Source organism: Macroventuria anomochaeta (assembly GCF_010093625.1).
Source record: "Macroventuria anomochaeta strain CBS 525.71 unplaced genomic scaffold BU25scaffold_4, whole genome shotgun sequence".
NCBI classification, from domain to species: Eukaryota; Fungi; Ascomycota; class Dothideomycetes; order Pleosporales; family Didymellaceae; genus Macroventuria; species Macroventuria anomochaeta.
Genome location: NW_022985365.1, coordinates 1,053,127 through 1,073,787, shown reverse-complemented (window position 1 = coordinate 1,073,787; position 20,661 = coordinate 1,053,127). Strand labels below are relative to the sequence as shown.

Genomic DNA, 20,661 nt, shown 5'->3' with positions numbered 1-20,661 from the left:
GGGGCTTCGAAACTCGAGATCTGTATCGACTTTCACATCCTTGCACATGAACCCCATGTCGAGTGCCCGCTTTCTCTCCGCGGGCTTGAGCATGAAATAGTTCTGCGGGACGAACCTTTCCTGTTCCTACCTGTTCCGGCAGTTGCGGTGGTTTAACGGGGCAACTGTTGTAGCCTCGCCGTCTGGTCGTCTTTGCAATGCTGCTAACGGCCAGTACGAACCGGTGGCGCCTGTGATTGTTATTTACGCGCGATTCAATCATGGTAACAGTGTAGAAGATGAGTTTCAGGGGAAAGACATTTTTCATTATTATGATTGTGGGTATCATGGTCGTGCTGAGCTACTGCTCAAAGCATACTATATCGAAGGAAAGGTTATTGCAAATGCGTGATGCAAGTGCATTTAGAACATCTGCCTGTTCCTCATCTCAACGGGCAAGAACACCATCATCAAAGCCGAGAGCCAGATACCACCAGCACCGAGCCAGAGAATACCGGAACTGGCGTCGGCGAGCAACTGCGCTCCGGCGTAAGGGGCGACAATACCTGCCAGACGACCCAGGCAAGATAGCATACCGCTGACACTGCCGCGGTATTCAGTGTCGAAGAGCTCGGGCGCAGAGGCGTAAAGGACAGCATTGAAATACTGGTTTGAAATGTGAGTGAACGCTATATGAAAATATTGTGAGAGCACTTACGGTTTGCATGATGTACTCGAGCGCGTTGAGACCAACGTAGCCAGCGGTGTTCTGGACCTGCGTGTACATGGCCATGGAAAGACCCTGGCAGATAGCGGAGAATACTAGTGACCATTTCCTGCCGAGCAGAGGCATCTGTACGGAAAACAGGGCGAGCGCAGCACCGATGATACCAGGCGAGTAAATAATCAGGTACTGCTGATATGTGTCTATGACACTACCACGGCCGTTGTCGACATTGTTCCGCAGCAGAATGATGGGCAAGAAGGAACCTGCCAAGTTGAAGGACCAGTAGTCGCCCATATACGCAATACCGAGAAGAACGAAGATGAAACAGGAGAGTTTGTTGGTGAAGATGCCCTTCAGACGACGGAGCTCTTTTCCAAAGCCCTTGAGAACCCGCTTGTTCTTCTCTGCTCGTGTCAGGTTAGTAGGCTTTTCTTCGGGCACAACACCATCCATGGCATCGATTGCGGCAAAGTGCTCAAGAGTCAGAGTGGGTGCTGGAGCCTTGTTGAATTTGGCGATCTTGTGCAGGACCTCGATAGCTTCAGCCTCTCTGCCTCTACTGAGCAGGAACTTGGGCGACTCATGGAAATGGAAAACGAAGAATCGAAGGAAGAAAACGACAAGAGTCACAACACCAAGGATGATAATGTTGTAGCGCCATCCCATGTTGCTGTCAACTGAACAGCATGCTTCTCCAGCCGCAATAGCTTTGCAGGAGTCTAGACTGGGGTCGCAACGCCATTTAGCAGCAGTGCCGAGAGCAACGGCAGACGCGAAAACGACACCAATTGGCTGCCACATCGAGAGGAGAGCGACAAAGTAGCGGCGCTTCTGGGGTAGGAATTCTAGAGCAATGGTGGCATCGATAGGGATGTTGCCTCCAAGACCGAGGGATGCAAGGAAGTAGATTCCGCAAATGGCGCCGTAATTGTATTTGGGAGCAGCCTAAGCTCTTGTTAGAAAACGCTTCTTCCCAGGTTGTCTTGTATTTAGTGCTTACCAGAAGAAGCCCAAAGATTGAAGTGATCAAGCATGTCAGGTTGAAAGCCCACTTTCTGCCAATAATATCGACTGCGAGTCCGAAACCTAGCGCTCCCAAAGCAAGGCCGGCGTTGGCGCAAGCAAAGATGGTTCCCGTGTCAGCATCAGCGACATCCATCTCCTGGTAGATAGCTGTCGAGACAAGACCAACACCCTGCGACCAGGCCAGATCCAAGAAGTAACCGAAACCGCAGAGGAACCAGATGCAGATCTGATATCTGCCGAGACCGAACTTGTCGAGTTCAACGTTGATAAGAGCGGCCTTCTTTTCAAAGGTGTTCATAGGCTTTGCTGCCGTGCCGCGAAGGATGGCGCCTATCGACAGGTCCTCAGAGGACGCTGTCTCCAGGTCATTGTAGATAGGAACCTGGACACCGCCATCAGGGTGTGACAGTGAGTCTTTCTTCTCATCCGCGCGGACAAATTCGCCAGATGTTTGAAAAGCCATTGTGAGTGAGCCTTGACGCAAGGAGGGGGTCACAACAATGGGGTGAGGTGAGTCGCGTGTATTCGGTTGTACAGGACTGCACGGCTGAGTATTATACTCGTGCCTACTATGAGCAGGGCAACGGTTTGCTAGCTCTGCCAGTCAGCCGCGGAACTCATGCGTTCGGATCTACGCGACAGTAGCTGCGATCTCTTGGTGGATGGTGGTTAGGCTGTCAGTACTAAATCCTGTAGCTCAGGTCCAAGACGGCAGGTGCGGTTTTGATTGGTCGGCATCACAATCGTGACGACAGAGAACAACCCATGTCACGCAGAATCACCTGGCTTTGTCTGTTCGAAAGCAGTCGGCTTGACCGTGCCGTGGCGTAAAAAGAATTTGCACGACTAAAGAGCGATTACGGCACTAGTCAGATTGAAATCAACGTTCGCCTTGGGACATGAGGCGAAGTACACAACGAATGCAATAGTAGTGACGCGAACGGCTACGCCGCGGCAGACGCGACTATTGCTGCATGACTTTCAGCTTTGCCATCCTTCGTCTGTGGACTAGCCAGCAAGTACTAATATGTCACATGTTGTCCACTTTTCAGCTGAGGTTGGTCTAGGTTAAGAAATCGAAATCAACTCTGTGGCGATTACATCCCGGTACATGGTTATACGGCAGTGTAACTCCAGACGTTCTATCCAAGTGCTCTGACAATGCGTGATGATGTCTATTTCCCCAAAGTCGGCAGCAATCACACCGCCTTACGCGTTCGAAATTGTGGGAACCCTTGTCACCGCGTGGAATGATCCTCCCGTTACATATACACGACGCGCCACATCGTCAGAACCGGATAATCTTCGTTGCGAAGGGTTCAGACAACGGCTGGCTGACATTCACGCAGCCTGCAGTGATTCTGCTTCTAGAGCTCCAGAATATGCTGCACTTCTGAGACAGATGTGCATCGCAATGCACGATGATCACTTCTTCCGTGCACCTCTTGCTGTCTTTGACGATGCTATCCTTGCCTGAGATACTGCAGTTGGCGCATCAAATGTCCTTGTGGCTCGTTTCTTTGTATGTTTTGTAGACGCCTCGTTCTCGGCATCATCACCTGCCTTCCGTTTAAGAGAGGTTTTGGCTTGTGGGCGACTCTTTGTCTCCGTCTGACTGGCCTTGACGGTTCTGCTTGATGCACATGTACCGGCTTTCTCTTTTGGTGGAGTTAGGGGTCGTTTGGTGTCGTTGGCGGTGGTTGTCGAATTAGGTGCACTTGCGGGAGGCTCGGTACCGTTGCGCTGCTGCGCTACCCAAGAGAGTAGGTTTGCTTCGGCCTCAGGATTTTCCTCGTCGCCTTCCTCGCCTTGATCGAACATAGCTTCTGCCATCTCACCTGCTATATCATCTCCAGCATCTTTGCCTGTAGCCATTCTCATGGCGAAGTCTAGCAATTGTTTTGGGTCCATGCCGTTCAACGGCCCACCGGCTTCAGCGAGTCGACTCTGTAGTGCAGCCATCAATGCCCCTGGATCGATGTCCATCTCGTCTTCATGTGCACCTTCGTCTTCTGCGTCCAGCTCAGAGGGAGGGGAAACGGGCTCTGCGCTACCAGCAACTTCTGCTACGTGTTTCTGTTCTCTTGCAGCCTGCACATTCGGTGATTGAGATGGTGGACCCCGGGCCCACTGTGGTGTGTCCTTGAGTGTCTTCCTCCAATCTTGAAGCACTGTGTATGTCTGCGCATTTTCATCGAGCAGCTTGGATTGTAGACCTCGATTGGCCTGCGAGCGCCAGACGATAGGTGACATGCCCAGCGCTGCTGCCTCTGTGTCCCCTAGTACTCGCTGCCTCTTCTTGCTATGGCTAGGCTTTATATGCCGCTTTCTCTTCTCTCCCGTCTTCGCGCCTTTGGCATCGTGCACCTGAAAGATGGCGTCATCGTATCCGTCTGACGCATACTCGAGGTCATTGAAATAGTCGAACCTATCCCAGTCTTCGGCAGCATCTTCATCCGCATATGTGGTAGGCGGTGGTGAAGCTACAGCGTGCTCTGCCAAATCGTCGGCCGCCATAAACTCCTCCTCAACGTAGAACCATTCCTCCCCATAGTCGGAATAGTCGTCGCCGTATTCGCTCATAGTGGGCTTCGTGCAGCGGACTGCATGCGCAGTTGTTTGTGTCGCACAAGAAGGCGAGGCGCGTATGCAAACGGTCGGCGGTCGGTAGTCCGGGAGGTGTTGATATATACGGTATCAAGGTTGTTTGAGACAGTGGGTCTCGACTGTATTGGAGTCGAGGATGTTGTTGTTGTAGGGGTGAGTAAGAAAGCGTGACCGCGTGTTGAAAACACCGTCACAACAGGGTCCAGTCGCAGCTCACCATCACCTCGCACCTCCGTCATGCGCCCAGTTAGCTCGCGCAAGCACCTGCAGCGTCCAGCAAGCACACATGAACGACCGCTTTCATCTATACTTTCGCCTTCTCTGTTTTCCTGCCTAATTGGGCAGTTACTTCACTTTGGGTGCGCGTCGTGACTTCGAACATCACGCTAAACTGTCTCGGTTCACGGCAATGTGCGGGTTAAGCAAGCAGCCGCGGCTTACCCCAGCTTTCTACTCCAAGAACGCGGCCTTGTCCCGCACATGCACAACAATGTTCTTTTGTAGCTTCTAATCCGAACCAATTTGCTCCTCACAGCTCCTCACAATTCACATCGTGACTATGCGTGCTCTTCGAAAGTCTACTCACCTCTCACGCCAGCTCGTAGCTGCCAATGGTGCGCGCTTCAACTCTACAACCGCACCGGCTGCCAAAGCGCTGACTTCCGTACTAATCGCCAATCGTGGAGAAATTGCACTGTACGAGTACCAAGAGCCTCCAGTATACCTCGCTGACATATCTTAGCCGTGTTGGCCGCACAGCTTCAGAGTACGGCGTACGAACAACAACTCTCTACACCGACCCAGATGCTCGTTCACAGCATGCACTTAGCTCACCTTTCGCCGTCAACCTCGGCGATCCTTCCGCATATCTTGATGGAGACAGGATAATACAGATCGCGAAAGAGCAAGGCTGTCAGGGTATACATCCAGGTTATGGATTTGTACGGTCAACAAGAGATCAAGTATTGTGGCATTGGCACTGACGAGGCACAGTTGAGCGAGAATCCACAATTCGCAAAGAAATGCACGGAGGCTGGCATAACCTTTATTGGACCACCATCTCAGGCAATTGAAGCCATGGGTAGCAAGAGGTGTGCATTCCACGCGTAGCAACAATCAAGCCCAGCTGACAAGCCCCCAGTGAATCCAAGAATATCATGACCAAAGCTGGCGTGCCCTGCGTACCAGGCTACCACGGTTCCAACCAAGATCCCGACCACCTAAAGAACGAGGCAGCAAAGATTGGCTACCCTGTTCTGCTCAAGGCTGTCAAAGGTGGTGGCGGCAAGGGAATGCGAATTGTCAACACAGAGCAGGAGTTCTTCGACCAGCTCTCGTCAGCTAAGGGCGAAGCCCGTAACTCGTTCGGCGACGAAGTCATGCTTGTCGAGAAGTACATCACAACGCCGCGACATATTGAGGTTCAGGTCTTTGCCGACAGTCATGGAAACTGTGTCGCGCTGGGCGAGCGTGACTGTAGTATCCAACGGCGACACCAGAAGATCTTGGAAGAATCACCGGCGCCACATTTGCACGAGGATATCCGTCAAGATCTCTGGGAGAAGGCAAGACAAGCTGCTCTTGCAGTTGGTTACGAAGGTGCTGGTACAGTCGAGTTCATCTTCGACAACGACACTGGCGAGTTCTTCTTTATGGAGATGAACACTCGTCTACAAGTCGAACACCCTGTCACTGAGATGGTTACCGGCACCGATCTGGTTCATTGGCAACTCATCGTTGCGGAAGGTGATCGTCTGCCTCTCACACAACAAGAAATCGAAGAGAGGATAAAGGAGCGTGGTCATGCCATCGAGGCACGAATCTACGCCGAGAACCCTGACATGAACTTCATCCCCGACTCTGGCCTCCTCCTTCACTTGCGGACACCAACTCCAACACCGACGGTGCGCATAGACTCTGGTTTCGTCGCCGGAGATGAAGTCTCCTCACACTACGACCCTATGATCTCAAAACTCATTGTCCAAGGCCCTACCAGAGAAGCTGCAATTCAGAAGCTAAGGACAGCTCTCGAGCAGTATGAAGTCGCCGGCCCTGTCACCAACATCGAATTCATCAAGAAGATGTGCGTCAGTCCTGACTTCGTCGCTGGCGCAGTCGAAACTGGCTACATCCAGAAGCACCACGCCGAGCTCTTCACACCCCTTCCTCCCGCATCAGAGGTCTTCGCCCAAGCTGCCATTGGCCTCGTCCTCCAAGAAGTCTCTTCGATTAGATCAGATCCCTTTTCCGGCCCACCTATTTTGGCCGCTGGCTTCGGTCTTGGCTTCCAGCAGCGCAAGTTTGAGCTGGTAGAAACACCTGCTGACGGCAAGGGCGACTTGACAAGTACACCCGTCACCATTTGTCAGAGCGCCCCATCCAAGTTCGACATCACGGTCGGTTCAGAAACGTACGTCAACGTAACAAGCACGTTCAGTCCCTCGAGCAACACGCTCACAACCTACTACCCGCACACACGCCTCTCTACAACATTCATACGTGATGAAGACCGCCTGACCTTGTTCCAGCAAGGCAAGCAGTACCGTCTGCAACTTGCGATGCCCAAATGGGCAGAGAAGGCACTTGGCATCAAGGACGTGACGAACAGTGTGCTAGCGCCCATGCCATGCAAGGTGCTTAGGGTAGAGGTTGAAGAGGGACAGGAGGTAAAGAAGGACCAGCCGCTTGTGGTCATCGAGAGTATGAAGATGGAGACTGTTATCAGAAGTCCAACGGATGGTGTCGTCAAGAAGATCGTGCATGGCAAAGGGGTAAGTTTTTCTGACTATTTAGTCGTAATCAGAGGAACGGGAGCTAATTTGTGTTGCAGGATCTGTGCAAGGCTGGTACAGCACTTGTCGAGTTTGAGGAAGTTGAAGGGACTTCGTAGTGGAATAGCTACAGCTAGGAAAAGAATACGGATACCACGTACGGAACAACCAAAAGACCAAAGCTCCTCCTTTCCCACTCATTTCTTCACCTTGTAACAGCCGCTTATGTGTCCACGCACTGTCTACAGCACCAGAGATATGTCTGAGATATCAGACTCGTCATCGTCCTTTGTCTTGTACATGTAGCGCACCACGAGATACAAAGCCAGCAAGTGCACCACACACCATCGTCATACCAGTCAAAGAACGTTAGCATGGCTTACCCACCGATCCCAGACATACTCACTGGAGTGATCATCAAGCACCCAAATAGCATCTCATCTGACGACGAGAATTTGTCCTGGGCCAAATACGTCACCGCATCACCCGCAACGTAGACAGTGATCGCTACAAGCCCTCCCCATGTGATCAGAACAGCAGTGCCGAGCAGAAGAAACGCTGCACTACGGCACATTGAGGCAGTCGAGGTGATGGGCTGGGTGGTCGTACTGGGAGTGTCTGCTAGGGTGGCCTCCGTGTCGATTGAGTCTTTGAACGGCTTCATGTTTCGTAGTGTCGGCCATGTTTAAGTGTGATTCAGATAACTTTGCGAGAAGGTATGGGAATGTCGATATGGTGAGTATGTTGTGAGCTGGGTATGTTGTGATGATGAGGAGAAGTGAGCATGTTGTTTCGAAAGCAAACAGGTCCATTGTCATCATTTCCGTCAGTGCCTCAGTCGGCTACTGCTCCCTCGGCCTCAGGCTCTTGTTTCTCTCACCTTGTGCTCTTACTTCTTCTGTGACGTTGCGCCTTCGACGCTCTTGCTTATCGATCAGCCTCACCTTTGCCCAACTTCCTTTTCGCAACCAGCAGATGCAGTGTTTGCAGTGTCAGAGAGATTGGACACATTACTGAGGTGCTTAAAGACTACAGACCATGTAAGTATCGTGGAAAGAGCTAAATCGTTGACATTTGATCAAGGTGCACTCGGGTATGTGTAAGTTGCCATCGATCTGGTTGACAGCTCCCGTCAGTTCGATCGCGGCCATGCATTGTCAGTCAGACCAATCTGGTGAAGTACACTGCACCAGTATCGATAAATCTATCCCTAGTCAGATACTTAGGGATTCATATGGAGCTCAACCGAGATAAGTTGCTCTGCGGTGTCAATAAATGATACCTTGACGTCCTCAGACTGTGTCGAGCCATTCGTACCCAGCAGTAGCCTCCTCCAGAGAAACCACCACGCTTTTCCACTACGACGTGCAGCTGCCTAATGTTAATCCAGATATTGAGCCAGATCATCTGTATCTTGCAGCACCACAATTGCCGGTAGTTCGAAACTCTCACCCACGGATCAGATGACGCGTCATCGAACCACAACAACTCCATCATCATCGGCGACTTGATCGATATTTACGTCTCTTCTAAGAACATCCAACATCCAACTTTCATATTTCATCTCGCAAGGTCACCGCAGCTTCCTCTTTCTCACCAGACACCACATTCCGGTACTTATCCTCTCCCGTCGTACCACATTCTAGACCACCTTCACACCGTAGATCCCGGAACCCTGGAGTCATAAACTCGATACGTTTCAAGACTTCTCCTCTCTTCCCAGATCCAGCCTCGTATTTCCGCAGCCCCACCCAGAACTACGCGAAGGATGAACTGTCCGGGAGATCTGGCAAGCCACACCTTGCTTGTGCTTTTCCCGCCAGGCCTGGTCAACGGATGAACAAGCCTGACGGCTTAGGACGACGGCACGCTGCTCGCTGTGCTCTGAGCCAGGTTCAAGTGCAGTGCACGAGGCGTGACAGGGTGGGAGCTGGGCATGGGATGAGGCCAGGAACGCGTAGGCTTGCAGCCTTGTTTTCTGATCGGTAGACCAGATGCACACTTCAGGAGGGCGAATTGTCCGTTCGTCGCCGGTACGCACTGGTGCGAATATTGGTGAGTGTCGGCAGTCGCAGCCAACCACGCATCGTCATGATTTATTAGCACATCTCGATGAGAGACGTCCAACCGCGGAACTGCGCGAATCTGCAATCAGCAGTGCAGCGACCGAGTCAACGCAGACGCAGTGACGACACACACGTTGTTGACAGGCCGAGCTCGGCAACGTCCGCTAAAAATCCCTACTGGCCACACCCAAAACCCGAACAGTTCCAACGTCAAGCTTGCTTTTTAGAGTTTACGAGACGCATGGTGGCACTGTTACGTTGGTGCGGGGCAAACACTTGTTGTGACCGTTGAACGGCTGTTGAACGGCTGCCTTGGTGTGCGTTTATTGACGGAGAGGCGAACGCTTGTGATTGGCAGATGCACAACCACTAAGGTTGAGGACGTGACTACGTACACTTGTTCTGGTGTGTGCAGGCAACGAAGAGCGAATGCGAATACAGAGTCATGTGTGCAGATCAGATGGAAGTTGGCACAGTGGTTCCTTCTCAGTTCGAAGAGCTAGGAAGGAGAAAAGGCAAGTTCCGCCATCTGCTTCTACAACGAGTTAGGGATGCTCTTCGATGGGTCAGGGTTGTATCCAGCAGTACGATTGATGACTTCTGGTTTCGGAAGTAAGTATCCTTGCAGCACGTTTTGTCTCTCAGATGCCTATCTCGGACACGCATCTGAGTTCCCGTCGCACGTGTGAAGTTGTTCGATTTGTGCAACCATCGTGTGTCAAAATACCCACCACCGATCAGCTCGTGCAACTCTTGTGCAAAGCGCGTGCAACGCACACAACGTGTCCACCAGACTCCCACGCTCCCACGCTTACAGCAGGCGGGTGCGACCCTCCTTCACTGTCTTTGTTCCTGGATCCCAAGACCAGCATCTCCCAGCTTGTCACTTGTCAAGCCTGTCAGCCCCCGGGCCAAATCCCGGGATCCCATCTCCACACGTTCGCGCGCCGGGGAGAAAGTTCGGCGACGGTGTGTTTCTGTCTGTGAAAGAGTGGTCGTGAGTTGAGAGAAAGTGTTGGTCAGAGGATCCCCAATGTGTCGCGCCGTGCCGCTTCGTTACCAGTCATTGGCTGCACGGAGGGCCGAAGGATTTTGCAGTGAAGGAGAGCCAAGTCTAGATTTTGAGACTTGAGAGATTGCGTGATGTGAGGTAGCTCGATTTGGGTACTTGCTCCGGGATCTGATACACTTGTTTTGTGAAGTGTGTGATAGATACAATCAGGTCATATTTGCAACAATGGACGGACATGAATGTCGCAGGTATTACTGTTTGGAGATTGCGCAAAAATAATGCTTGAGTGAACAAATTATGTTGTCTAGTTGCATGTATGTATTTTGGGCTGATCAAAGAAGGTCAACCTACCAGATGATAACAAACACGGGATCATGATATCCGAAGACACAATCGTGGAAAACACAGACGCCTCGAATGACTCGCTCTGAATGCACAATCAGCCGCCTGTATGAATATTACAATGCCGGTCATTGAGCCTCGTGAGGGTGCCGATATCGCACAGTGGGCCATAAACACAGTCCAACGCCGCTTGTGGAACAGAAAAGACACATCTTATAGGGTTTGCAAGAGATCGTTACTTGCGGATAGGGTATCTTATGCCAATGAGCTGGGTACGTGGATGTAACCGAGAACTCGAGAGTCGAGAAGGAAAAGCAAGATAGCTTGAAATGTCAGGCACTATCCTGAAACACTGTGTGGACATCCATCAGGAACAAGGACTTATCGTAAAAGGATTGTGCCGTGTGTCGAAAGCGGCAGCCTCCCCCGGTCGTTCGTGTAGGGGGTCCCTGTAAAGTGCCGGAAAAGCGGGGACCGCAACGGTCGTCCTCGACCAGGGCTTGGATCCTGGCCGTTGGACTGGAAAGCTCTTAAGGAGAGCCATTGCGCCTCGATTTCTTGTTTCGCTCGATTCTGTCGTTCCACCTGCGCTTTCCCACCCGGGTCTCGAAGTGTGGCGCTACTTGGGTCACGTCTTGACCTTGGCCCATCATGCTGCTTCGCATCTTATTGCGGTAGGCATCGACTGTTAATAGTGTTAGTCTCCACAGCGTTCAATATTTCCGATAAGTACTCACGAGACTTCTGCAGAAACAATGTCCTGCCAGCGAAGACACGGCTCTGGCTCCAGCTCATGCGGTAGCCAAGATCGTTCAGCGTAATCTCTTTCGAGCGCTTCGTCCTTGTAAGACGCGGCTTCGGTACACGAGTCTCGCCGTCGAGAGTTGGAACGAGGACCGTTGTAGAACCAGATAATGGGAAGCTGGGGTCGCTCTCAACATCAGGCTCGTCTGCGAAGACCTTGCTGCCACGCGGGCTGGCCGGTGGCGAGGTCATCTGCATGGCGAAGTAGCTGCGGGGAAATACGGAGTTTGACTTGCGGTACGAGTCTGGCATCTCTTCCATCTTAACGGTGTCGAGAGTGACTCGCACGCGGACTCTGGTACCTCGTTGCGCATCGTCAACCAAGATGAACTTGCGGCGCTTCGACTCAGGTAGGTCGCCAAATATAGCTAGCTTTCTTTCCTCTTCATCCTGCTCCTGCTGCTTCGATACTGATACACCAGCTGCGTGCGGCGGTGGAGGCGGTGGGTACTTCATGTCTTCGTGAGTAGGCGGTAAGCCGCTGGAGCCTGCGACTGATTCGCCCGAAGGGAATGTAGGGTAAAAGTTCTGTGTCTGTCGTACGTCGCTCGGAGACTGCGTCCCGTTCGGGGCCTGATGGTGATGAGTGTGTGCCTCTGAGTAATCATTGCCTGTGAACAAAGAGAAATTAGCTTGCACGTTCAATGAGCCACAATTGTCCCCGTCCTCTGCGCTAAACCAAACATGTGTGCATCGGTGTGATGCGGGGGTGTATACAAGCATTGCGTACAGGCATAGGGCAGCTACTCCGAAGGGGTATTACATCAAGAAGTGTGTAATATACATGCAGTGCAGAAAGGACAGAGGTATCATTTAACATCCAACAATTGCGCTTAACACATCAACTCATCTGGTGAAACATACCGCTAACATCGTCCGATCCTCCTTGTGGTCCTCCTGGGTGATCGTGGTGGTGGTGCATCTGTGGACCACCCATGCCCATGTTGGACTGGCGAGGTGGTGCTGCTAAAGTTGCTGAGTTGGGAACACCAGGTGCTCCTGGGCCACCTGGACCAGCCATGTGGGCACCGTGTGTGTTGGCCTGAGCCTTTCGTGTCGTCATCTTCGCCATACGCCTGACGCGACGACTCCTCAGTCGGGGGTCCTGGTTGCTGTTTCGCCAGCTGTCGACTGCGCGTTGGATGAGACCGCGCTTGCCCCTCAAACAAGGGTTTAATTGTGCCAATGCCCAACCGACAGTGTTGCACTCAGTCTCATAGTGCAGACGGTTGCCCTTGTAAGAGTCCTTTGCGCAGCATGCGCGGGGGTAGACACAGTTCTCGGTCTTGAAATCCGGGGGAAGCTCGTCGACGTTAATCGACTCTACATCGCATCGAATGGTGTACTCCATCTTAACACGGTCGCGCGAATACTCAAAGGCGATCCACTGAACACCGTTCTGGTCCTGTCGTACAACAAGTGGGGTTGTTGCAGGAATGGGTCCAGGCGCAGCATTAGGGTTGACACCAGGACCGCCAGGAGGACCTTGGTGCATGTTCGGTGTGCCGACTGGAGGAGCCTGAGGCTGCTGCTGTGGCGGGCCAAGGCCTGATGGTGGGCGCTGGAGAGGTGTCTGTGACATCTGCGACTTCGGACTTCCAGTCATGCCTGGAGTGCGAGGGTGAGGCTGGTGAGTGTGTTGCATGTGTTGGCCTTGCTGATGTGACATCAAGAGAGGGTTTGATGCCATGGGCTGTTGTGGAGTAGAAGATGGGTGTTGGTTGTAAGGCGATTGCTGAGGCACCGGCGCAGAAGCATACGGTGTGTAGTACATTGACTGAGGCATCTGGCTGGGTGGCTGACCGTAAATTGGCCTTCCATGCTGGTCGTGCTGTGGTGATTGAACAGATGCAGGAGAGTTAGACTGAGGGGTGTGGTATGAGATCGGAGGGAAGCCCGTCCGGTTCATGGTTGCGGCTGCCATGAGCTCAGGTGTTTCTGTATGATGTCAGAAGGGCTTACTTTGTTTACTGGATTACGCTGGTGTTCTAACGATGCGTTTGCGCGCCTTGTTGGACGCGTCTTGTTGGACGCGTCTTGAACATGTTTGGAAGTCATAACACATACCTGATGATGAATAGTTGCTCGGCGCGCTGTTGGTGCTATAAGGACTAGGATGCGCCTGGTAGTAAGGAACCTCTTGCTGCTGCTGCGGCGGTGGAGGTCCTTGGATCTGCTGCACGTACGGCGATTGGTGAGGTGGTGGTCCTTGGGATTGGGAGGGGTGAGGTGAGGGGTAGTGTCCTTGAGCTGGGCTCTGGTTTGGCGGCGGCTGGTGAGGAGAGCTGGGGTGCGGCTGGTGGTGATGTTGCTGCACTTGGCCAGGCCTGGGGTGCTGTGGATGGTGAGGATGGTGAGGATGGTGGTTTGGCGGCGGCAGGCCCTGGGTCGAGTGGGGGTGATGCTGTTAGGCGAATGCGGTCAGCAACGGTGCTTGCGCAAACAATTGTAGAAAGTAGACTCGGCAGGCTGCGGTGCAGGAACAAACAAACAAGCGGTGCAAGGTACAAGAACAACGAAGCTCAAGCTCAAGAGGCCGGGATGCGGGGCAGGGCAGACAGTGATGTGCGCCGATGTGCAAGGCGGCGATGTTCTCTAGGCGAGGAGCAGGGTCTGGAAAGAGACAGGACGGTAGGGTTTAGTTATAGGACAGGCAGGGCAGACTAGCAGGCACCGCCGCGACGTTGACAACACAGAGGGCGGACGAGCGGTGGGAGCGGAGGTCAAGTTGCTCGCAGGGATTCCGCTGCGTCGCTCTGAGTGACAAGACGCGGCGGAGAGAAAGCAGCGCGACCAGGCGTCCAGCAGAGGTGCGACAGGGCCGGACAGGGGGTGGTGGTCTGGGAACTTGGGTCGCAGCCCTGCTACCATCTGTACCAGGGCCGCTTGGTGGGGGGAGGGCATACCATGTTAGGCTGTTGCGCCCAAGCTGGGTTTGGCTGGGAACTTGGCTGGGGGGAGTGCAAGCGTGTGGATGCGGCGTGCAGAGGCAGCTGCAGGCTGCAAAAGGAACGAGGAAGCCAACAGGAGCGGTGACAGCGACGGATCACGGCTGTGGGCGTGCGCGAAAGCTCAAACTCCAACGGTTGAGGGTGCCAGTGCAGAAGGGCCGATCGTAGGGGTGCGGCGAAGCGAGTGTATGCGAGAAGGAGAGGGCAGGGAAGCAGAGTCAACTCACCATCTTCTGCGACGCTACAGGCGCCGGCTCTTCCTTATACTTCCGGGCCCTATCTGGGGCATGCGACAGCGACATGTTGATTCTGAGAGCGCGCTGGAGGTCGAAGGATGCCGGGAAGGCTGGTCAGAGCGCCGGCCGATGAGGGTTAGGAGTGAAGTGCAGTAGCGCTGGCCTGCAATTTCACGCGCAGCAGCAGCGGCCAGGACAGTTAGCTTAGCAATGCCAGTGCGCCGAGGTGGCCGTGAAATAAACGTCCTCAAACCGCTAATGCACGCCCGGCCGTGGTGCTGTTTTGAGCGCGCTAGCCCGCGGGCGTGTGAGCCGGGATCAGGGATCGCCGGTGAATACACGACGACGTTGTGCAGCGCTGCGTGAACTTGACGACCTGTCGTCTGTGCAGCGCTGCGGCTGAAGCAGCCGAGTGCGGTGAGGATTCAACTGACGAGAGTGGTCTCTGGTGGAGTAAGCGACGACGACAGCAGTGGGGCCCTGGAACCACGGTTCGATGAGTATCTAGACAAATGATACAAAGGCAGGCGGCAGTTGCAGCCAGCGCAGGAAGGAGCAACTGGGCAGGCGCGGTACAGACTGACAGACTCGCTAGTGGCTTGCAGTCTGGTACTGCCATCAGCAGGCTCTTTCCTTCGCTACTTGATAGCACCTGCCGCTGTCGCGCTAGGGTAATCAGGTAAACAAGCAATCAGTCCTTCTCCGATCCAAGGTTCGCTGCGGGCCCTCGCCTTGACCACCGCGACCCTATACCAGCGCTGCTATAGATACAACGCGACGTTTTCACCTCCTGCTTATGCGTCTTCAATTTCGCCCCTGCAGCATGTTACTATCTTTTGCACACACACGCCCCAGTCTGCGCACCGCGCGCCGCTGATTCGACGCGTCACTCTACATGTGGCGGTTCTGCCAGAGTTCTGCCGTGTGCGCAATATCTGCTCGAGTCTCTAGTGCACCGTTTGGCAGTTGCACCACCAAGCCAGCGGCCCACCGTTTGGCGTCTCATTGGCCGGCTGCGCCGGTGAGTAGGCGCCCAAAACGGCTCACTAGCAGCTCGTCTTTCAACGTTGCCCAACATGACTCTATTGGCCGAGGCACGTCCGCTTGTTTCTTCATGCAGCCTTAGAGTCGGATCGCCCACGCAATGCAGTGGTTGCGGAAATGGCTCTCGGGAGACGGGATGAGGCCAGGCTGCCCAGCAAGCTCCCACACTCCTCGACAATCACCATCTGATCGGCCCTGGCTCTCGCAAGATCGCGGGGCCATATCGCCGAAACATCCCAGAACGTCACCACTATTCCTCCAGGGGCTCCATCACGGGCCTTAATCAATGCGATGGGGCTGCTCGCACCAAGACTTGCTGTAGTGGGCCAATGTGTGTCGCTGCTTGGGACGTTAAATTCGATTAAGATTGCCAGTTCATGCTGGAACACGACTTCGACAAACAGCACAGGAACGCCAGGCGAATGACCGCCTGGGCAGTCGTGATGGTAATTCAACGCTGCAGCAGCGCCGGAGGTCGATTGAAAGAATCGTTTCGGTGCGATGGCCTCACCTGCTTCGGCTTCGATTTAAATTGCAATGCCGCCTCGCCTCGAGGACGTCTCAAACCTGATTCTGATTGCATTCTGATGGAACATGGTCCGCAAACTCTGACACACGTCACGCGGCCCATCCATGGACAGAACTCTTCAGAACTGTGGTTGACGGGCTTCGAGAAGGATATGCGACGGGAACATCAAGCGGTACCATGGTTGTGAGCACAACACTCCCTGTCTGCGATCGTGACATGGGACCTTGACCTGTCCAAACTGTAATCTTCCGAGCGAGTCGTTCGCAGCGGGGTGCGGAGAAACCCTGAGGGCAGCGCTGGCCTGGCTGGTCGACCAGGAAGACAGAACCCTATTTCAACGCCGGCTATTCTCACAAACTCAGTCGCAAACACCGCACTTGCCTTCAACAATGCACACTTGCAGTGAAGCAAACCTCCATTACTACAGATCGCCAGTGAACGCGCAAACCGCAGCAATCAACCTACACACCATCCCAATCGTTGCATCATGCTCCATGACTCTTCAGCCTTAAAGCCCCCGCACGTATTAGCATCGTCAGCCACGCTCTTGATTCAGGTCGCACGGCTATGGCAAGTTGCATGTCGATCTGCTGCTGCTCTGCATGGAGCTGCTGTTCATAGCACACTCACGACCAATTCTCCCCGCCGTGCAGGCAGAGGGCTGCTCAGATACAGGTTGACGGCGACGTGCATAACGACTTTGGTCAGCTGTGATGCCTCATTGAGTTGTCTCTGCCGCGGAGCATCTGGCGATGAATATTATCATCCGTGTAAGGTCATATGGCCATCAGCAACGACCTTCCTATTGCCAACAACGGCCCGTTACTTCTCATGCAATCCAGGCTCAATGCTACCGGTCTTCGACAGTTACATCTGCACACATTCTGTTGACCCAAGTACCGAGTGAAAGAACAAAGTTATCGCATTGCCAACTTTGACATCTTGTTCAGACCGTTTTCCTCTAGCAGGAGACAGGGATAGAGCTTTTGCAACAACGGTGGACGATCGTAGACAGGGCAAGGGTGCGACGCTATCATCCATGCATCCCGAGTCGTCCCGCAGCCATGCCTGCAAAGATTACACCGCGAATACGAGTTTTCACCGCATGTCCCGATTCGACTCAAGTTGCAGTCGTTCAAGATGGTTGAAATCTACGCCGCTGGCTCTTTCCGAATAAGACGCAACAAAATGGGTCTTTGGTTGAAAAGGAAAATTTATCACGCGTCGAACTGACTGATTGGCTGCATCACCGGGGCAGCTTCGTTCTCATGAGTCGCGCATGAAAGACCGGAGATCAATCGGCAACAGCCGTTGTGATCAGCCAGCCTTTGGCAGAAGAGCAAAGATTTCGTCCTCCACTACTTCGACAAGGCTGTGCTAGACATAACTACTAAGTCTTACACCGCACAGATTTCTTTGTCCACGCGTTTACGGCAAGTTCACTTGTAATTCTTCAAGTGCTGGGAGGTGGACCAGGTGTAGTTCCTGACGGGGCTGATAATCCGAACACGAGCCCAAGGATATGCACCTCGATCGCACTTATGAACTGTCACAGCGCCACCTGTCTCACGATCCGAACTCGAACTCTAGAGACAGTGCTCCTCACTTGCTTTGAAATCGTACACTGCGCAACCGAGCCTTTTTTCAACGTTATTGCATAAGCGTCAATCCTGACAGGCGACACATCTCCCTTGATTGGCTCGACATCAGACCTGCTCTTTGCCGGCTTCTATCTTGATACAAGGGTCGTGCCACCCCAGACAGCAGCGGCCGGTGCGACAAGGATAAGCCAGCCTCCGGAGGGGTTCCCAACAACAAGACTTTATTCGTCGAATCTGATTTGAGCGGACATTTGGGGAACATGGGCTGATTCTTGCAGCTCATCTCTGATGGCTTAACCCTCCATGATGTCAGCACCGATCTTCTGCAACCTGGGGACGAAGTTGCCGGGTCGTCCTCTCCAATCTTGAGGTTCCAGACCCTGTTTCAACTCTCCTCGAACATGACTTCACCCTTACGCGGATCTTCGAACAGGCTGTTGCTCTGTTCAGATCAGCGTTCTCCAGTGTTGATCACTGCTGTCCTGCCCCTCCTTGGCGCGCGACACTCGTCATTCTTGTGACTGGACATGTCCCACCAAAAAAAAGCAAACACTCGACGTAACCGGCTAACTACACGGAGCCAATGAGCCTTTGAAGGTCATATTCGGCAGTATCCCGTCGACCTGCTCGACGACCAATGATCGACTTTGCATTGTACTTGTATGATCCAGTACTTGTAACAGTCAGCTCACGGGCGTATCGGTTCAGTTCTCACAAACGAAAAACCACCAGATATTACAAGTTGTCTGGATCTGGGTCTCCATGGATTCACGACTAGAGGAACCCGTACGGTCATGGAACAAAGCATGTTTGATTGCCTGCTGCAGGCAAGACGCAATACTCGGTTCTATGTCGAGAACTGATACGAAGCGACGTCGGTACAAGCCCCCAAGGCGGCCTTTACAACAACTTGAACTATGGAAACACGTCACTTCAGTGATTTTCATCGGCATCCAACCGTCATACAAAGAAAATTCCGGCTGGTTGTCCGGTCTATCAACATTTCTACAAGAATGTGCCGTAAATGATGGGTTACGTTGCGGTCCTCTTGAGTCCACTTCATTTCATCATCAGTATATTCGCTCTGAGCGAATTCCTCAGCACAAAACGCAAGTTCAATTGCATTGTCGTGCACACTCCTTGAAGCACGCGTCCATTGTCTGCTCGTATTCACTTGCTCTTCCATTACCGCAGCACGATGCAAACGCGAAATACCACCTCGAGGCCGGGGAAACCGAACTTGTCGAAGCTACACCTCTAATGATTAGCCTGAATGTGCTGAGTAGGTCGGTGAGAAGTGCATGAAGCAAATCACACTACAACGCGATACTAACACCACTTCGGCGACTGCATTTAACGCATACACGCCAGTTTACTATGGCTTGCCTTCGTCACCTGAAGACAAAACATCATCAACCTGAGCTTGTGATCTATGACCGCACTGGCGTCTGTACACGTTTCGCCAGCTTAGCGGCCTTCTAGCGGCCTTCGAGAACAACAGCCCTGCAAGTGCTCGCCCATGCCTTCATTTCGCTACATGCGGGATGAAAACACGACTCGAATTTCGAGAAACACGATTCATAATTCCACGATAGGGCAGACGCTATGTCACTTTTGTTCTACGCTCGAGTCTCGTGCGCAAGCACAGAGCTTCGTGGCATCATCCATCCAGCCGGCATATTCACGTTGCGCGCACGAACTTCCACATCGGCGAAGATGCGCAAAATGCCGTTGTGACGATCCAAAAAAGTACGCTCAAGGCGTCCAGTACCCACACGAACAGAGCACAGTTCACAAACGCTTACGACTGCATATTTGTTGCGGCTGTCTTCTTGCGAAACACACCCTTTCACGGTATGTTCCACGCCCAGAGCAGTGGACTCAATAACCAACGAAACCTGGACCCTCTCCCCACGCGCCTTGTGTCCAGTTGTGTCACCGCTATAATAGCTCGGAATGTTTCTCAGAATATCGTCAGCCTGGTAACGGGTCCTCAGTGAGGGTACGAGTGCGTGTAGACGAGACTAGTCTTCCGGTCACAGGCTGCACGATACTTAAAGTTCGAACACACCGCTCACGGCTTTGCGACTGGACAAAAGGCGGTGTTGCGATACACCGCGACACGCGCGCAGAAAGCCGATACCGGTAGAATCGGTTGCCGAGCGTTCCTTGAAACGCTGACAGGTGTTCGAGAAGTGCATGCCAAACGTCGAACGTAAGCTCAGACAAGCATCCGCCTCATCTTCGTCTACAAGATCAGGCTTCCTAGAACCGCTGTAAAGGTCGACTCGTGCGACAGACGAGGTTTGATTCAGGTGCAGCCCATCTGCTGGATGCGTCTGGTCAATCAAATGTGTAGTTTCGATTTCTACACAAGGTAGTTCCTGGTAAAGTGAAAGCGCAGAACAAGCTTCCAAAGACCCACAGGATAAGTTGGTTTCGGTGCGATTGCGAGAGGAGAGCATGATCAGAGTTTGGAACGCATGGTTACCGGCAAAGTTTCGAAATGCAACTGCCCACATGCAGCGTCGCTTGCATTTTCTCCATCTCTTCAAGTCTTGGACTCTTATCAGAAGGGTCGATCCTGATGCCCGAATTGACTCTCGTCATCATCCTGCCGCAGAAGACAACACGAGCATGATGATATGCTGGCGTTGAGGCCGCAATGGATGCCCGATACCATGTAGAGACTATCAGAACGTTCTGATCACTGTTTTACATCAAGGCAGAGCGGCAGTTACTCTTTCCAAGCTCGCTTACAAGACTTACCTTTCTACCAGCATGATCCATGCGTTCGAATCCTCCAGTCTTCATGGGCAATGGCATTCACTCTCGCCAACACTGCTTCGTTCGTTGACGCACAAAAGGACGATATCAAGAACAGGAAGGTCACCAAGCAGATCTTACGTTCTGTCAAGCAAATCCATCCGCTTACTCACCCCTGCACACTTTGAGACAGCCGGGAC

The 20,661-nt window shown here is 53.0% G+C and overlaps 6 protein-coding genes across 6 annotated transcripts; 2 read left to right on the top strand and 4 right to left on the bottom strand.

The window, feature by feature from the left end:
* Positions 1-289: 289 nt before the first annotated feature.
* Positions 290-2,464, bottom strand: BU25DRAFT_407379 (MFS general substrate transporter). The gene is made up of 3 exons (XM_033705517.1): positions 1,707-2,464; positions 698-1,651; positions 290-645 (listed from the first exon to the last, which is right to left on the bottom strand). Exons 1-3 carry the CDS (start codon positions 2,193-2,195, stop codon positions 403-405), a joined length of 1,686 nt encoding a protein of 561 aa, XP_033565928.1. The 5' UTR covers positions 2,196-2,464; the 3' UTR covers positions 290-402.
* A 693-nt stretch (positions 2,465-3,157) lies between these two features.
* Positions 3,158-4,315, bottom strand: BU25DRAFT_332841 (uncharacterized protein; the record flags this gene model as incomplete). The annotated part of the gene is made up of 1 exon (XM_033702458.1): positions 3,158-4,315. The coding sequence occupies one exon, from the start codon at positions 4,313-4,315 to the stop codon at positions 3,158-3,160; it is 1,158 nt and encodes a 385-aa protein (XP_033565927.1).
* Positions 4,316-4,838: 523 nt separating this feature from the next.
* Positions 4,839-7,419, top strand: BU25DRAFT_437429 (uncharacterized protein). The gene is made up of 5 exons (XM_033709003.1): positions 4,839-5,035; positions 5,082-5,280; positions 5,333-5,430; positions 5,481-7,110; positions 7,170-7,419. Exons 1-5 carry the CDS (start codon positions 4,899-4,901, stop codon positions 7,227-7,229), a joined length of 2,124 nt encoding a protein of 707 aa, XP_033565926.1. The 5' UTR covers positions 4,839-4,898; the 3' UTR covers positions 7,230-7,419.
* Positions 7,420-11,060: 3,641 nt separating this feature from the next.
* Positions 11,061-14,587, bottom strand: BU25DRAFT_332161 (uncharacterized protein; the record flags this gene model as incomplete). Its single annotated transcript, XM_033702426.1, has 5 exons — positions 11,061-11,215; positions 11,268-11,945; positions 12,199-13,272; positions 13,402-13,591; positions 14,513-14,587. The coding sequence occupies 5 exons, from the start codon at positions 14,585-14,587 to the stop codon at positions 11,061-11,063; spliced, it is 2,172 nt and encodes a 723-aa protein (XP_033565925.1).
* A 3,630-nt stretch (positions 14,588-18,217) lies between these two features.
* BU25DRAFT_195679 (uncharacterized protein) lies at positions 18,218-19,107 on the top strand. Its single transcript, XM_033701045.1, has one exon. It carries the CDS (start codon positions 18,458-18,460, stop codon positions 18,998-19,000), a length of 543 nt encoding a protein of 180 aa, XP_033565924.1. The 5' UTR covers positions 18,218-18,457; the 3' UTR covers positions 19,001-19,107.
* A 559-nt stretch (positions 19,108-19,666) lies between these two features.
* On the bottom strand, positions 19,667-20,346 carry BU25DRAFT_195634 (uncharacterized protein). Its single transcript, XM_033701044.1, has one exon. It carries the CDS (start codon positions 20,215-20,217, stop codon positions 19,750-19,752), a length of 468 nt encoding a protein of 155 aa, XP_033565923.1. The 5' UTR covers positions 20,218-20,346; the 3' UTR covers positions 19,667-19,749.
* Between the last annotated feature and the right edge of the window lie 315 nt (positions 20,347-20,661).

Excerpts from the sequence above, each read along its gene's own strand:
- BU25DRAFT_407379 (XM_033705517.1), bottom strand. The coding sequence starts at position 2,195 with ATGGCTTTTCAAACATCTGGCGAATTTGTCCGCGCGGATGAGAAGAAA. Across the intron at positions 1,652-1,706 it reads CAATCTTTGGGCTTCTTCTG|GCTGCTCCCAAATACAATTA; the intron begins GTAAGCACTAAA and ends ACAAGAGCTTAG. Across the intron at positions 646-697 it reads TCGAGTACATCATGCAAACC|TATTTCAATGCTGTCCTTTA; the intron begins GTAAGTGCTCTC and ends ATTTCAAACCAG.
- BU25DRAFT_437429 (XM_033709003.1), top strand. The coding sequence starts at position 4,899 with ATGCGTGCTCTTCGAAAGTCTACTCACCTCTCACGCCAGCTCGTAGCT. Across the intron at positions 5,281-5,332 it reads TACATCCAGGTTATGGATTT|TTGAGCGAGAATCCACAATT; the intron begins GTACGGTCAACA and ends GACGAGGCACAG. Across the intron at positions 7,111-7,169 it reads AGATCGTGCATGGCAAAGGG|GATCTGTGCAAGGCTGGTAC; the intron begins GTAAGTTTTTCT and ends TTTGTGTTGCAG.
- BU25DRAFT_195679 (XM_033701045.1), top strand. The coding sequence starts at position 18,458 with ATGGATTCACGACTAGAGGAACCCGTACGGTCATGGAACAAAGCATGT.
- BU25DRAFT_195634 (XM_033701044.1), bottom strand. The coding sequence starts at position 20,217 with ATGTGGGCAGTTGCATTTCGAAACTTTGCCGGTAACCATGCGTTCCAA.